Consider the following 18,743-nt stretch of genomic DNA (forward strand, 5'->3'; position numbering starts at 1 on the left):
GGAGCAAAAAAGAATTATTACAAGTTGGTATCGCACATAATAAAGTTAAACCAAAGTATACAGGATTTCAGCATAATTAAAGGAAATTAAACCAAAATTAAAACACATCCACAAATACATACGCACCCCCACCCAAGACCCCCTATATATATATATATATATATATATATATATATATATATATATATATATATATATATATATATATATATATTGACTACGTATGAAAAAGGTAAATCTGTAAATAGGAATATATATTCAATTCAGAAATATATTTTGATATGAGCTGTCAGGGACGAACTTAAAATGCACGTTTCCTCATTCTGGAATAGCTTAGAACTCCTGCAACATTTTCAAATTAACGCTTGACTGTATGCAGCCCAATGCGGCGTTGGTCTGAAAAATACGAAGAGGGCTTTAATATACCGTGATTTCGCACTTAAATCGAACCAGTTTTCGTTTAATAATTTCTTAAAAATTAAGCATGTAGAAAACGTATACTTGCCATCATCATGATCATTGTCTTAGTTAGAAGTATAATTATATTCAAACTGTCTGCACATTGTTAATATTCACTCATTTGAAACAGAATCACAATTAATGTATTATCAATGATTTTATTAAATTATTTCTCGGGATGATTGCATTTTATACATTTTGGATAAATCTGTTTGTTTTTGACGTAACATCGAACAGGAAAGCTTATATCGTGCTAAAGCAATTGGAGCGATATCACTTGCTAAATGATGTCCCATAGCAAACGATCCAGTCGGTCAGAGCTGTAAACTGTATCATGATCGGGAGTCTGGCGGACGAGTAACAGTGCCGTAGTAACCCCAACACATTCGGATGCACTCACCTATGTCTCATCCTTCCCTACGCACCTTCCTCGTATGCACCACTAAAAACAAGACACAAGCATTATATATATATATATATATATATATATATATATATATATATATATATATATATATATATATATATATATATATATATATATATATATATATATATATATATACAAATATAACAATCGAACAGGTTAGTGAATTTTTAATTTGTACTCTACCGACCTTCGAACCCAGGTCCTCGGGTAAACGGTCCCCATTGCCTTGCCTGCAAACAAGAGCCCATATTCGGTCACGACTAAGCACACATCACTAAAAGATGTTACTCAGTCGGTGTTATATGCACTAGTTTGTAGCAGACATACTCGCATGCCGACCTAGTAATTAATTCTTGTGTATTTACACAGTATCATCATTATTTGTATCAAAATATTAATTCTGACCACTATTATAAAGCATTCTTCTCTAGGAATCCTGGGATAACACTTTCCTTTCTGTCTGGCGTATATATATATATATATGTATGTGTGTGTGTGTGTATGTGTGTTTACATATTGTAACAGAAAGGCATACATGCATATTTTTTACTCATAGCCACCCACCTCTTTCGTATCTGCTTGACATGCAAGTAAAAACATGCGGGTACTTAACTATTTATTCTATGCAACCAGAATCCAGTGCAAACGTTAGAAATTGAATTTCAGATATCATATTATATTTCTGAGAGCATTATCTGACAATAAGCTTGTTATAACCTTTTAGGACAGTCGTATTTCTAGATCTCGATGGCGAGAAAGAGAGAGAGATAGAGAAAGAGAGTACCCTATTGTCATGACACGTTGTTCCTCTAGCCGCACCGAAATTTCTCTGCAAACATGTGCCAGTTTTGGGATCCGTACATTTCATAAACTGGCAAACGTACCAGAGGTTAGTCTGTAAAAACAAGTAATCACATATGTAGCCCTCGACAACCCTTAACTGTAAATGACTCTGAAAATATGCAAACTCCATTCGCAACTTGTGAATGTGCTTCTTGCAAATCTCAAGTGATCACTACACTAATTCGAGTAGTTATGCATGTCCTTGCTTTCTTTACATTTTCAGTGAAATCCAGCAAATTAAATAATATCGAAATTGGCATACTTATATTAAGCTCTAACCTGGACTAACCTTAAAATTTCAGCATATGTTATGTTGAATTCGAATCACGTGAATTACCTTTAATTGCATCTGACCCTTCCATATATATTAGTTGCATAGGGCTTTGTTTGAAAATATATTATTTTTTATTTATCGTGTGCAGTGCATGCCTATCCATTTAACATCACCATCATCAGCAAGGTGCAGAGACTGCAGTCAACCGGAGACCTTTGACAGTGGGCAGTTGTTCCTAATGTCTGACATAGTCTGCAGAGATCCACAGCTACAGTAAAAGGAAGAGCCAGTGGCCTGGCCCCATCGGACAAGGTTGACTACACAATGCCCCTGTCCTGTCCGGAAACGCTTGAGAGTGGTCCACAGATGTCGTGGAAGGTTGGAACCAGGAGGGCAGACAAATGACTCAGCTACAACGAAGTGGTTTACAAGATCATTTGAAGAGCACTCATCACTCATGCCAAAATAGCTGTTATGTCCTCCTGCAACGGACCTAACCATACAGGATGTCTCGAAGCGAAGTGGACTGCTGGATGTGAAGTGATGCCCACGTACAATGGAAGTTTACCTCTGGCATAGACCTTATCCAGCAATTTTATAAATGCTTCCTGGCGACAGAGATGTGGAAGAGGAATGCTTCTGAGTACCGACAGCCATGGTTAAAGAGTAGGACGTAGTGTTCCAGAGATTATGCGCATTGCTGTGTTGAGCTGGACGTTAAATAATTTGGCATGTAACGATCGATCCCAGACAGGAGCACAAGACTCGGTTGTCCAATAACAGAGGACGAGTGGTTATGTCTTGAGTGTTTCGACACTAGTGCCCCAGGTTGAGCCAGCCAGTTTGTGGAGTAACTTCTTTCGAGCTGTATGTATTGCCCATTTAGCAGAGTGCAAAGTTCACTGTTTGCATTTGCATTATTAAGATGAAAGACGCTATAGACTTTCTTTGTTGTGCTCTATTGACGGCGCCATTTCTTAAAGAGATCCGTCATTTCCTCTAGATCCTTGTTCAGTGCCTCCTCAACTTCAGTAAATAAACGACTTTGGGTCCCCAAAGCAATGTCATCTGCGTACATAAACTTGCGCGACTGTGTTTTAAGCAAGTCATTGATATAAACATTGAACAGACTTGGTCAATGAACAGATCCCTGTGGGAGTCCATTACTCTGACGTCTCCACGAGCTGCATATCTCTCGGATGTGCAATCTGAGGCGCCTGCCACGAAGGAACAGTTAAATCGTCTCACCTATCCAGCGAAGCAATACTCTGCAAATTTTCAACAAGAGCCCTGCATGCCAAACCGTGTCATATGCCGCTTGTAGATCAAGGAAAACAATTCCAGGTTTGAGATTCCTCTCAAAACCATTTTCAACAAACGTAGTCAGGGAAATAACTTGTCGCGATCATGCCTGAAGCTTGCCTAATCCACGGCTGTGATGTTTGTTCAAATAATATAAAAAAATAATAGCTATTCTGACAAACATTCGAAATAGGATTAATTATTTCACTAAATTAAATACAAACTGCAGTATAAATTTTGATAGAATTACTGACAAGATATCCATTGCTTCAGAAATTCGATCTTAGGTTAAATTAGTACGCTACAATAATTCGACCGAAAAAATCTACTAAGTAATGAATTATTAGTAATTAGACAATCCTAAACTGTAGTCAGGTCAAAATGTATTTTTTGACAGTTAATTATGCCGTGCCTTGTTTGGCATGCTTTCTATAAGAAACCCAGACCCAAACATGACACTGTCACATGAAGCAGAATAGAGCTTTATGTTGAGATTGTGCAATATTCACACCTTCATAAAGTAGCGTTTTAAAATTTTAAAATTAGGACTTATTTTGCCTTTTCTCATTCTATGTTATTCTTCCTTACAAACACAAGTTTATTGAAAAAGAGCATGACAAAATCGGATATATGATATATCCTGGTACATATGCCCAGTAACGAAAGATTAGAGCTGATCGATTGAAGAACCCGCATTGAATATGATCTATGCCAGTGACGGTAAACCAGTCCCTTTTGCGACAAATTCAATAATAAGAGCTTTCATTGAAAGCGACTATACATTCTTTCTAAATTTTAAATGAAATCCGATCCACATTAGCTTCTATATGCATTCATATATAAACCCATCTTTATTTTAAGCTAGCAGCGGTCTTTATAATAGTAAAACACCGGAACCAATAGTTTTGGCTCATAAAGAAAAACAAAAATCTTGCCATCTAGATAAGGACTGGTAAGATCACATCTAGCTGAGGTGAGAGGGGCAGTGGTGAATAGTGACACGAGATAAGTTTGCTTCAGTTCCTTTACAAACGGCACCGTTCCTCGTCTAAATCATAATTGTTCCCTTAATAACTATTATTCAAGCACTAAACGTGTATGTGACATGCGAGTTGCTTTATTATTATTATTATTATTTTTATTGTTATCATCATCATCATCATTAACAAATGTGCAAAGTCAATGCTCTGTGTTTTGACAGATTTCCAAGTATATGATAAGATCTTAAAGAACAGAATCTTTATATTTCCTGGCGTGACTACAAACTTCAGCCTTACTTACCGCCTCAATCCCGATCGACCACATATAATACAGGTCGAGATATATAGACTCTATGTTGGGGTTTGGACATTATTTGTCTCCCCACGATGTAGCCCCGCGACTGGGTATTCGACTCTACTGTAGTTATACATTGGTGGCAGGGTCCAGTTTCGTAAATTGGCCCCTGGAAAATTTCTTAACTTAGAGCTATGGTGTGACTTTTTCAGCTATTGTTGTTTACTATTTACAGATATGGGCATATTTGTGAACTAGGTGTTTCGGGCTTGTGTTGTTCTTGAAATTGATGTCAGGCATGTACACCTTCCATAGTTGCTCTGCAGTATGTTGACAGTGAAATACCATTAGTCGGCTAGGAAGAAGAGCTAGCCTCCCATAGCAGTAGATACATGGGTTCAAGGCAAGTAGAGTATCTCAAAAAACGGCTTGGATAACAACTATTCTGAATTGCATCAAACTATTTAGTAGACAATGTGTTTCAAAATTTTCATCCAGGGAAATGGCTTGCGTTTGCAATTTGAGCACCACATGCTGTCAAAAATGGCCTTTAGATGTGAAAAATGCATGTATAAAATAGGGGTTGGGTTGCATAAACTTCTTCTGCTATGAACTGCCATTGACTTCTCTGGTCAAGTGAATACTATTCTTATGCTTTGTTTTAATATAGGTATCTAAAAATATGGACCGTTTTGACCTCACTTGTGTATTTGACTTTATATGATTTTTTTATACTAGGTCGCTGATTGCAGCATTAAATTTGTACATAAAAACTGGCCCCTGCCCCCTTAGTACAAGCTGTAACGATGAGTAACATGTTGCATTAGATTATTCATTGGGTAATTAGTGGTCTATGTCACGATTGTAGATAGCTCTCCTTTTCTTTGGAGGAGGTGAAACTGTTTGTGACATACTTGTGTTGTCCTTAATATTGATTGTAAAATTACCCCTTGTATAAAAGACCCGCCAATTACGGACCCTAGCGGATAACCATATGCCAGACTTTCAAGTTCACGGACTCATTGAAACTTTATTTTTAATTCTTGGAAATATGGCAGGAGCTTCAGTGAAATTTGCTTATGGATTAATGTGTTGACGGATAAATTATTCCTTCTCGCTGGTAAGTGAATTATTTGTTGTTAGATATTGTAGGTATGTTTTTGGTTAAACTGGGGCACAATGGAGATACTTAACAAAATTATAATAAAGCATGTTTGACATAACACATTTCTAGCTGTTACTAAGTTTTCCGTAGCTGTTACGAGAGTTGGGAGGTAATGAAGTGTATAGGTTTATAGTATATTTGCACGGATCAGTGTTTTCTTTCATAGTTCATTTCACACAGCATTGAAAATTTTATTCTATCTGTAGCACAGTAAGTTTGCAGGTTAGCGTCATCAAATGTAGCTAACAGTATATAATTTCTTTCATACGAAGTACATAAAACTAGTTAAGTCGCTTTAGTTACATCTAATGGCGCTGACCTGAAAATGTATTGATTTTTGGCCTGCATATAGGATAAAAGTGACCATGCTGTGGGAACGAACTAGCATAATACCAACAAGCTCGACATCGTATGCGTGTGTGTCTTTGGTTCTCTCGAAATATTTGTTATGATGTGTTCTCAAAGATAGATTTACCTTAAGTTACTATCTTTTTTAAAAAATATATTTGTCGTTTGTGTTGTTTGATTTTAGAACAACTACCTCAGGCACAGCAGAAGACAACAAGGATTTTTTTTAAAAGTAGTTAAGAGCGCGTGGACACCTGGAATGAGAGGACTGATCTGCGATGACTAGACTGAGATAGGAATAGTATGTTTAGCAAAACAGCTAGATGTCTCTGTCGCATGGGTGAGAAACACAATTACAATAAACGACTTGGTAATAAATGAAGTGCAGTCAAAGTTCTGATCCATTTGTAAAAGTAATTCTGCTTTACAGGATCATACTCTGGATGCGAGATATATTTTTTTAGTATTATCTTTCAACTGTAGAAATGTTATAGGCATTAATAAATTAGTTTCTTACCTAATGCTTTTTCTACATATTTTAAATCCAAATCATAGTTTCATACGCACCTAGACAATTGTACCAAGGTCAGACATAAACCGGTAAACAACATACGAAAAAACTAAGCACAGCTTATGTTGTACTTTCTACAAATATGATTGACATTCAATTTACTAAATGGAGTACTTAGTTTAAGGGACCCTGCATAAGCCTATCGAATAATTTGTTCGCTTTTTCATCCCGCGCGGTAGCTTGCTGATCATTTTCTAGGGAACGGCTCCGGTGGCCTAGTGGCTAGAGCGTCCGCCTCGGATGCGGGAGGTCGTGGCCGAGTCATAACACCAAAAACTTACAAAAATGGTACTAACAGCTGCCTCGCTTGGCGCTCAGCATTAAGAGGTTAGTGTTAGGAATGGTCAGCCTGGTGTCAGGATAATGTGACTGGGTGTGACATCATGCTACATGTCTGCGACATGATGCCCCAATGCTTAGCATCACTATAAACTGCCACACTGCAGACATCGAAGCGATATGACTGAAAATTGTTAAAGCTACGTTAAAAATCCAAATCATACACACACACACAGATTTTCTAGCGCCACAATATGATGCAGTAACAACTCATCGGCCCAGTTAGCGTGGTTATTTATATGACCCTGTGGTTGAAAGGGTGTGGATTTCAGGGTCACAGAGATTACCTTAAGCCAAAAGTCAGTGAAATAACCTTTCATTCGCCTGACTTCGTACAGCGGAGTGCAACGCAGGGGACAGGGAACCAGACTAATTTCTGGGTTGTTTCAGTTATAGGTAGCTACAGACAAATATATATCCCAGCATGCTAACATCCGCTCTTCTTTAAAATACAATACTAATTTCAGAGCGTTGAGAAGCAGCTCGAGAAACGGACAGCAACATATCGGTTCAACACACAAATTAATAGCAAAGCACAAAACAGATTCACAACGTTTCTAGCTAAACTATCTCTTCGTCAAGGGAATGAGCAATTTCAACCACAAAACACTAAGCACAAATGCTATGAGAAATTCTTGATTCCTATATGTTTTAATGAAGGACATATATAAAGATTAACATATCCAAGATAATGAGAATAAATATATGATAAACGACCGTAAAACTTTTGAATTCCATTAAAATGTTGTTCTGCCATCAGCCTAAAAACGTTGTATCACACAATCACAAAGGAGATTATCATAAATATCAGTCGTAAATCCAAATGATGTGAACTAATTATATGTTGGGAACAACGTCTTCGTGTCAACGTCATGCAGTATCGTTCATTACGTTTGCATTATGTTAGGACTATATAGTTTTAAACTAGGTAACAGAAAACAAAGAAACCAACATGTTTAATAATATATATATATATATATATATATATATATATATATATATATATATATATATATATATATAAACTATTTATCTAACTTACAAAGAGCAAATTTAAGAGGAACTTGAAGTATTGTGAATTAAGTCCAAAATAATCTTAAAAGTTCTATCACGAGCCCAATAAGGTATATCGAATGAATTCCAGTGCAAAACGTGCTGATGTATCGTCTTGAATAGCTTGATGTGCCAATACAACCCATGATGTCTTTGAATAAAGGCATACTAATCCCAAATTATTGTTTTGCATACAATGTCTATGTGCACTTTGTAATTCCAGTAAATAATTTAAAAAAATAAAACCACTTAAATTATATCCGACCCCAACAGTAAACATTTCCACAGTCAGGACTTAAAAAAGGAATGAATAATGTGTTGACCACAACCTTATGTAGAAAAGTTAAGAAACAATATAATGACCAGCATATGGGTCAGAGGTTCGCCTATAGCATATTTTAAGTTTGTAAATGAGGCTAGAGCTTAAACTTAAATATCAATTAACAAGCTAATTTAACTTACAGACATGACACAAACGATGGAAATAGTCAGTATTCCAACCCTATACCCTCAATTACCGACAAAGTTCATGGACAAACTGCAAATGAAATATACATAACAGTTTATATACGTCTACCCAAGGTGAGTGATAGTGAAGCTAACTCCAGTCGTCGAACGTTGAAATGATCTGGTCTAAAAAATGTTTGCAAATTACATAACGCTTGCCTTTCCAACAGTACTTGCAGAAATCTAAGGTATTGTTTGTAGGACCTTGGCACACACCAGATGGTCCTTCAGAGTCTTAGGTCGATGGTAGATAACCACAGAAACTTCTTGGGAGGTTGCGGATTCAATCTGGCGTCGATGTCATCGATGATCTGTTGAAGGTTTGGACTATTTGGATGCCAAGTGACTGCGAAGGGGAAATGTTAGCATGTGTTTGGCTCGATTTATAGTCCATGAAGCCTCCTCTACCGTGGAGTCAAGTAAATTAACACCGATTCAATGTAGATGTTTATGCATGCTCTCCATAAAGCGCTCCCTTTGATCTCTCCAAATCTGTTGTCAAAGGTAGTCATATTTAAGCACACGGACACACACACATGTGTGTATATATATATATATATATATATATATATATATATATATATATATATATATATATATATATATATATATATATATGACATGAGCACACATGCAGAATGGAGAGCTTTTCAATTTGTTTCAGCTGATTGGGAGAAGATAATAGTGAGAGTTATTTTGTCTAAAAAAAGAGATTGTTTTCTTTGCTTCTCCCAGGAGGATAGATTGAGCATCTATAAATATATATATTGGACCTGTTGGATGACTCATAAATCTCATTAGAGATCTATAAGGTGCCTCACGGAGGAGCATTTTACATAGTCTTGCCATGAATAAATTGATATACGTAGGTGCCATTTTAATGCCCATTGCAGATTAATTAATACATTGACATCCTAAGATGTCATTGTAATGCCCCTTGTATTTCCACTAACTTGTAAGTAATATGTGTTGTTGAATATAACACTGTTCAACTTAACATCAACTTGTATGTAGGTTGACCGTTCCTCCTGTCTGATGTTGGTGTGTAACGACCTGAGTGGTGTATGGGGAGTTCGTTTTGAGATAGACATTGTATCATGGATATACGAAGGCAGTGATCCCCCTAAATAGGCTGAATGTGATAGTCAACGAATTCAATAACGCTACTGACATTGGATTTTCCAGCATTGTAGCTAAACTATTACTTGAGTCTCATTATCTCTGTAAATCTTCTGACGTCTTCTTTCAGTTTCAGTGTATCAAACGGTTTGGGCCATGGGCATACCTTGAGCAACTTGGAATAGAGACTTATGACAGAGTCAGACAACTTTACCGATGACAGGTTTATGACAGCATTGACATTCTTTGCTGCCGAATGGTTTCTGCTGCGAAACTCTCTATTCTTTATCTTTATATTTTTCCCCATGAATAGTCAATGTTTAGGAGTTCACAGTGTTATTTAAGTTTTGGAATATGTTATTCGTAGTTTGTTCGATAGGTGCCTTACCAGGCTCGTTAGAAACATATTCACTATTCCATTGTAGCAATCAAATGTGTGTCTATCATGGAAGTTTCACTTTGATGCTACTGGAACTAAATGCACTTATAATATGATGGGTTTATCTTCTTAATCATTTAGGAATTAGATTTTACTTTTCCGTTTGGACTACCTAACATTTTTCACTGCATTATATAGCCTCTTTTGTGTAAATGACCGTTGAACTCCGTAGTTATGTACATAATTTTCATTCAAAATTGGTCTGTGCTGTGTCAGCATTTATATACCTCAAAGAGGATACTTAAGTGAAATTGAATTTCAAAGACTTAGAGAGTGCTAAGTCATTAGATTGATAAGATGACATCGCTTGTGATACTTGACATGTTTTCTTGGAGTTAGGAAAACGCCCAAGTAAATATGCACAAGTGCACACACTCACACATACACACACGCACACACACATTGTACGTACCCCACAATAGCGTGAATTGGCCCCGTTAGCAAGATGACACTGCTCATCAAGAGAGTACACCTCTCCTGGCTCTTTCATTGTATAGTTCTTCCATTCATGCTCGTCGTAGACCGTACCCTTCACCTTTACGCAATCTCTAAAAGACAAAGGCCCGCATGATGTTCAAGATAGATTAATATAAAGCGAACAAAAGTATATACCTATCATTCTCTTTCTTCACTACTTACATACGTACATATATGCGTAGCTACTCACATACATATATACGCTTGGACAAACGCACATACACAGACACACACATGTATATATATATATATATATATATATATATATATATATATATATATATATATATATATATATATATATATATATATATATATAGTAATAAAGATGGAGTATGCGCATTTGGTTATAGCGCCCCATTTTAAAGAATTCTTAGATTTGAGTGATTACTTGTGTGATTATTGGAATTCGGCGCAATGAAAATATCCTTAGCTCGAAATAATTAGCCAATTACTGGGAGCAAACGTCGCGGAGTGAAGTGTTTGTGAGTTTCCATGATGCCATGCTTCACTAGTAGTGAGTTCAGGCCAAAACCGAATGAATGTCCCTGACGTAAGATAGTCCATATTAAAATCTAGTGGTGTACATTGGTGGTGTGACTGCAGTGGCAGTATTTACGGTAGGAAAGCGCTAAATTATACCAAGGAATAAATAAGAAGGGATTCGGCAGACACCGTTTATGTCGCCATGGTAGCAAATGTGGTGCAGTTATATTGGCGAAATGTGCCTGGGAAGCATACATTGAATGGTCCAAGGTGGTGCAGTTAAAATAGTTCCCAGTGTTAGGGGATACTCGTATAGTTTCTACGGCATGAACGGCTGGCGGTACGGAAACCTGATGAAAGGAAACCATGCAGATGTGCGGTTAATATATATTTGACAGTTTGTTTTATCTGTGTTCTTGCGTTGATTAGAGTAAAATTTATGTATAAAATGGACACGTTGGGCTTTCTAATTTACAACTGAAATTGTATAGAAGTCTTTGGAAATTTGGGGTAAAGTTATGACTTCTAGCAGGAATCGCGCCAGTGACTATTTTCATTATTTCGACTCGCTTCCTTATTGTTGAGGATCCAAATCGACCGGTACTTTCAAAGTGGGCGCGTACAATTGTGCTCTTACTAAAGTACCGGTACAATCAGTCACCGGTAACAATGAAAGTCTGAAACAAGTTCAAGTTTATAATGTAATATGTCTCTATATACATTGCACATACTTGGCTATCAGTGTCTTCTTGAACGAGTTCACGGAGCAATTGGAGAAAAGCCATGGGTTTCTTGTGTATGGCCTTTGAATGTTGGGAATGTACATCCATGGAGCCATGAGAAAGAAATCCGACGGTTTACAAGCTGAGGCGACTCCCTGACCATCATGAACTGCTCCAAGGCTATAAAACAAAACAAGGCAGAGTAAGAGGAAAATTATAAACCTAATACAGTACTGCTATCACTTTCAGACCCACACCAACACATACATAAACACACAACCTGTTAGCAAAAGACAGATATTCAGCAAACTAAATGATCTTCTTTTTCGATATTATTAGTATAGCAAGACAAACATGAACAATCTTCGAAAATATTCGAGTATCAATTACTGTCAATGAATAATTGTCTTCTTTAATATTTGCATTATGCCTCTGTTATACGATTTCAAGCAGGTAATAATTAAAAGTCTCCTATTTTATTCTGCAAATGCCTAAAGTTGAACGTTTGCATTACACTGTGACATATATTTACATTTTCGATTAGCTTAAGTTTAATTATCAATAGCGGACGTTGTACAAATAAATATAAATATGCTGTAGAAAACAAGAATGGATTTAATGTCAGTCTCACCATTCAAATCATATTATCCTGCAAGGTGGGAATGTTCGCCCAATAGCACTTGTTTTTATAAACCTGCTAGGAGAGTAAAAGTGGTCTGGTAATTTTTCTCATATCTGAGATTTCTTGATTATCTAACTGTACTTATCTTACAACGATGTTATGTTACATTCTCGAAGCTGGAGGGACACCTTGATGTGGTGTTTGACATATAGGAAACCAAAGAACCCGAGGAAGGAACTTGCCTTTTGTGGGAGTTTACTAACAATGGTGCGTGTGAAATCAAGACTCCATCACGAGGTAACAGACGTGCTAACCAGTAGTTGACTTACCCGTGTCCAAGTTCATGTGCTGCTGTCCTCATCGTCAAAGAATAATCACCTGCTTCGATAATCGAAAATCGGCGACCCAAAATACATGTCCCACCAACATAGCTAATACCTAAAAGAAGGAAAGAAAGGTTATATATCATACTAACATTTTAAAAAGGTTAACTCTTAAAACTTATCAGATGTTGTGAGACAGGCTCAGCAAATGTATTAATTACATACCCTCAAGAACCCATGCTTAATCTACAATAATTTAGCTTAGTCATCTCGTACAAACAAATCGAAAAGCAAAGCCCAGTATGACAATGATTAATTCCACATAAATAAATATAATAATATACGTGTAGCGATTACACGCATTGCAACTAAGGAACTAGATGAATTTATATAATAGCTATACAAGATTAGTTATGTAAACTAAAAGGGTTATCAGGATATTTCTAGATACTGCCAAAGTGTGCATTTTACACTATATGCCCAATTTAACTCTCAAGCTTCTAACATCTATAGCACTGTTTTGGGTCAATTTCAATCAACTGTCACTTTGCAGCATAAACACAAGGAACGTAATGCTTCAAACCAAGGAAATCTACAATATTCACAGATGCATCGCTTGTGAATGTGAAAAGGAAATTACAAATTATCCCATACAAAAGTGATATAAGTCAAAACTTCATGAAAAACCAATATATGACAAGCCATACAGATAACATGGTACGACGATCCATCGACAGGTGGTTTGATTAGCGGCAACATCATTAGTTGAGAGCCTTAAAACAGGTTCTGCTAATGTTATCCGTGGCCATAATTACAGTGTTTTAAACGTGTTTATCTAGGTTTGTAAAAGATTTATGACGTATAGATATTAGCGCTATTGTGTTCCTTCATATCGTTATGGACGCCAAGTTGGATACATAAAATAACGCTAAATAAATGTAGCTAGTTTATATCAGCCAGCTTGATCGCTGACAAGATTTCACAAGTTATATTAAGCCCATTGTATACAGTAATACAAATAAGCATTGATCTCAGAATAATTGAAATATGATTCCACACAATGAATGTGTTACCTGTTCTAAACTAACGCTTTCAACTTTAAATTTCTACGCCTTCAAAGGTTTTCGAAGAAATCGGTTAGGGGTGACTTGAATATGCCATCCGATGTAAGAAATTCTGAATCTAAAATAAGCAATTTATCAATTGCATGGTTTAAACTTATGAAGACTTTATATGACAAGTTTTTTCGTAAGGTAGACAGAAAATTAGACAGACAGACAGAGACACACCGAGAGGAAGAAGATACATAGACAAACAGTGTAACAGACTGGGCGAGTGTACTTACCATTCATTATATTATTACTAGTGACGTTTTCATACAAGTCGTATCTAAAAATAAAGAACAGTCATTTCGTGTTCCTGTACAATAGTTTTTTTTTGACAAACTGACAACACAGAGGAAAAAACACATTCAAGAAAATGGATGAAAAATTTAACGACTTTCATCAAAAAAAAGATGAAATTGTCATGCAATCTAAGAAACGATTCGAATGGATTTACAACATCGAAGGAGAGAAGTTATAAGAATATTAAAAGGTGGAGACATTTAGCTCATTATTACACATTTACTACAGTTTGCCATATCACAGAAACATGTGGAATAAAACTATCCGACAAGAAACGAAACTGACAGCTTCTTACCTTTGATCCAAAGTATGTCAGTTACATTTTACTGCATATAAAACGTAAATCACAATTTACTATTTCACCATATTATTTGACAGAAAGTTATCAAAATGATGCTTAATAACATATATCGACAATTCACTTGTTTGTTTAGCTTGTAATATGCATATGTAGGTCGTGCATGACCCATATAAAATGTGTGTATGTGTATGTGTGTGTACGCAGAAAAGAAAGATATGACAGTCACAGTGCAGCATGACAGAAGAACTAGCTAAGAAGTTTCGAGATCTACTGATCCCTTTTCAATGGCAGACGACACCAACCTACAACTGCCGTTTTGTTATGATGAAACCAAGCCAACAAAAGGCGTGTAATAGGTAAATACATATTTAAGTTTTTATGCTTGTGATTGTTCTTTGCTTCTCAAAGTGTTGCAAAAAAATATTTCTTTTTCAAAAGCACTGGTACAGTATATCTAATGCGATCTACGCTTTGGCTAATTTCTTTCTTGTATACGTTGTCTACTAAGAACATGATTTTCAAAAAATATAATGCAGCTAAAACTTTGCTCTCTCTCTCTCTCTCTCTCTCTCTCTCTCTCTCTCAACCTGTTTCAGTGTATTTAGATTTGAAACTGTATCTGCAACAAATTCGTAACAGAAAAGCCCAATCCATCCTTGGACTGGACCTACTTAATGCTGCTTAATATGGAACCAGATAACAATCATTTTTGCGGAGTTTAGTACTTACGAAAATATAGTCCCTATCTATTTTCATAATAGTGTTGTCCTCTCTAGCTTTCGTGGCTATAATACGTCTTTGGATGTGAGAATTTTTGTTAACCATTTCAAGGTTATGGATTATTCTTTAGAGCATGAAAATTACAGAGTGATTGACAGTGTGCAATTTGGATACAATGCACAGTGAGTAATCAGGCACTGGTGCTGTCCACGTGATCGACTCTTTCCCAAGGTAAGGTTAAGCCCCTTCCAACAATGTCGATAACATTTAGGAAGAACTTTACTTTAAGTTAGTTTTGGAAGAAACGTTTTATTAACACATCATTCATTCAGATTTCGGCACAATTGAAATTTCAGTATGGAAAAGCAAATTTAGATAATACATCGGATAAAATGTTTAATGAGCACGTGTAGCGTAACTATGATTTGGTAACAATGTTAAGAAATGTTGCTCATAAGTTATGTTTTCTCGAGTAGATCACTTCATATTGTGCAAAAGAACAACCTTCTTGATCATATTTATAAATATTTGTCAACGTTGGGAGTTCATAGAAGTGGCTGGGAGCGGAGACTGGTTTTTTTACATTAGTATGGAGTACTTTCATATATAAGTTTTAGTATAAAGCAAATCGATATACAAATACTATTGGTATATAAAATTGTGATCTTCCCAAGGCGCAATAATACGATTAAATAAACATTCTTTCAACTGCAGGCCTATATCACTGATGAGTTTCCTTTCAATAATCATAAATGACATATGAAAAATAACGAAAAAAAGTATTAATAGTCCCTCTTTTCTAAATGAAATTAAAATTGTACACAGTTTCATCAAAACCATTTCTTCGTTCACCTCTCTCTTCGCGTGCGTAAGGCACAAAATAAGAAAAAATCTGGAGTGAAAGAGAAAAACAAATTGCGCTAGATGAAAACGGCAAATCTGAACTTGTACCAAGTAACCTACTATAATATAGTTCGTGGTAACGGTATGTTTACACTTTCCTTTGGATATATGTACAGTATCCATAATATCAATGATACACAGTGGGGCCCCGAGTGGCCGAGTGGTCTAAAGCGCTCACCGTTACGGATCACTGCCATCTCACCTCTGTCTGCGTGAGTTCGAGTCTCAGGCTCGGCTAACGTGGGTACGTGAGAAAGCCTGCCAGTAGCTTCTCGTGGGTCGGTGGTTCTTCCCGTGGTTTTCCAGGGTTCTTCCTCCACCAATTATACTGGCCGCCATGTATGGCCTATCTTGTGCTGAAAAATGGCGTTAAACCCTACAACAACAACAACAATGATACACAGTTGTAATAGCCAATCGACACTATGTGTCAATTTGTCGGTTACGAGGCAGACATACTGTATCGTATTTAATGCACTGTTATTGTTGTTTCTAAAACCTATTATAATATTCTAAAGATCGATTATTAATTATTAAATACAAACAATTCCAAACAAATACGAGCGTTGGGGATTTTCGCTTGTGTGATACGACAATGTCTCTGGACCTATGAATGATGGTTAAATTATGTCAAACCGTCCAAAGGAAGAGAGACAGACAGACAGAGAAAGAGAGTCAGAGAGAGAATTTTATAGTACTTATAAGTGTTAATTTTAGCAGAATAATGACTCAGATCAACCGTAGATATATTCAAATATTTTAATTACCTCTTGTTGGTTCGTCATTTCGCTTAGTATCTATTCCACGCTAATTTCCATACGCCAGTACGTGAATGCCTATCGTTCAAGTTCAATGTACAAGAGGCTAACTGTGTTTGTAGTGTACTACTTTCTTCATAAAAAACCAACTTCCTTTCATGTTTACATCATAAATATGCCTCATATTGATTTCATTAATTTAAATACAAATATAAACTCAAAAAGAAAACAATCAATTTATGAATTTGCATGTGTGACTGAACAACAGCAAAAGGCGTAGAACTACATTTTGTAGCGGACACACTCGCAAGGATGTTAGGAGTTCTGTCAATGCATAGTTTCCCAGAGCATATCTTAACTCTGTTTGAAGAGCAAATATGTGTATTTACATCTGATATAAATAAAATATATGTATAGTATGTACGCTGTATCCATGATATTCCACTCGCTGTATAAATGTTTAAGTAAAAGGAAACTCAGCAAGCCTCGTTTCATTTTAATGAAAGATGTATACATCTCGTGGTACATCATTGATACAGCGTATATATATATATATATATATATATATATATATATATATATATATATATATATATATATATATATATATATATATATATATATATATAGGGAAGCACGTGCAGTGGACTCAGCAGCATATTACTCTAAATGTTTTTTGTGTGTACTAGGTTTTTGTGCTTTGTTTAGTGCTTTTGCTTTGCTATTTAGATAATTGGCAAGCGAAAAGTGGATTGGTAAAACAAATTCTAAGCAATCCAATCAACATAGTGAAACAGACCTTAACAGCATTAAACATTTATAGCACGTTGTTTCTTGATAAAAGATTAAAAGATGCTTCTTTATTTTTTTTCGTGTCACCCATAAGCATAATGTACTTTATATAGTCTGAAATCGTCTGTTTGATGTTTATTTATCAATACACTTGCTTAGACTGATTTAGTAAATTAATACACGAACCAAAACCATAGAAAAAATTGGGATATTATTTAGTCAATTTCAATGAAGAGATTGTGAAACAAAAAGGTGTATTTTATGATTTGAAACAAATGAAGGTGCCTCTGATAAACGATAAAACCAACAAATCTTATTTACCTGTATTCTACCCAGTGGAACGTATATAACAGCAGAAACATGTCACAATATTGTAATTAGTATTCAAAGTCTGAAAAATTATTTAATATTTGATTTAAAGGACAGATTTACTCTAATGAGGCTGTAACAGTTTGCTACTTACATCTTAACAGGAACACAATTAGATGAAATATGTAATCTGAGGGAATTGTCTGAACACCTTTATACACATTGTGTATACGTAATTGCAAATGTCAAAGCTTGTATGTCACAAATAATTTCAAAGCATTCCGTAATCTTCCCTTAATATTTAATATTCACTGATCCACGTATTCAAAAGGCGTTTCATGCGTAATTTGCGTGCAGTCTACCACTAATTATTAGTATCCGCACTAAGATCTATACAGAGAGTACATGCACTTACCTCGTGAATAGAAGAGCCTGGTCGAAGACCATTATGTTGTTAGTGCCGTTGAAATCCCAGTAATACAGATCAAAAAGATATTTTCCTCTCTCAATATATTTTGTCCCATTAAAAATCTCCACTTTAGAAACCAAGCGTGGAAATAAGGATTCCGCCTGTAAGTTAAATAACAAACGACCTTGTAAATGTTAAAAATCGATCTCCTACTGTCGAAAAACAATAGAAAACTAGAGGCAAGAAAGAAAAGTTTGTTTTTGTCCCATTTATTTCACTTGTAACAAAGGAACATTCAAGAGGATCTTACAATATTATGAACTAAATCCAAATTAAAACTTGATCATTATACCCAAGTCCAAGATAATCGAGTGTTCCGAATAAATTCCAG

The 18,743-nt window shown here is 35.8% G+C and overlaps 1 protein-coding gene across 1 annotated transcript; it reads right to left on the minus strand.

Annotated features, from left to right (window-relative positions):
- Positions 1 to 224: 224 nt before the first annotated feature.
- On the minus strand, positions 225 to 18,479 carry LOC149801447 (metalloprotease mig-17-like). Its single transcript, XM_089954315.1, has 8 exons — positions 18,359 to 18,479; positions 14,100 to 14,143; positions 12,761 to 12,869; positions 11,819 to 11,989; positions 10,537 to 10,672; positions 1,674 to 1,784; positions 860 to 901; positions 225 to 396 (listed from the first exon to the last, which is right to left on the minus strand). Exons 1-7 carry the CDS (start codon positions 18,388 to 18,390, stop codon positions 860 to 862), a joined length of 645 nt encoding a protein of 214 aa, XP_089810441.1. The 5' UTR covers positions 18,391 to 18,479; the 3' UTR covers positions 225 to 396.
- Positions 18,480 to 18,743: the final 264 nt, after the last annotated feature.

Source organism: Sinohyriopsis cumingii, chromosome 4, assembly GCF_028554795.1.
Source record: "Sinohyriopsis cumingii isolate HCF-2022 chromosome 4, ASM2855479v2, whole genome shotgun sequence".
NCBI classification, from domain to species: Eukaryota; Metazoa; Mollusca; class Bivalvia; order Unionida; family Unionidae; genus Sinohyriopsis; species Sinohyriopsis cumingii.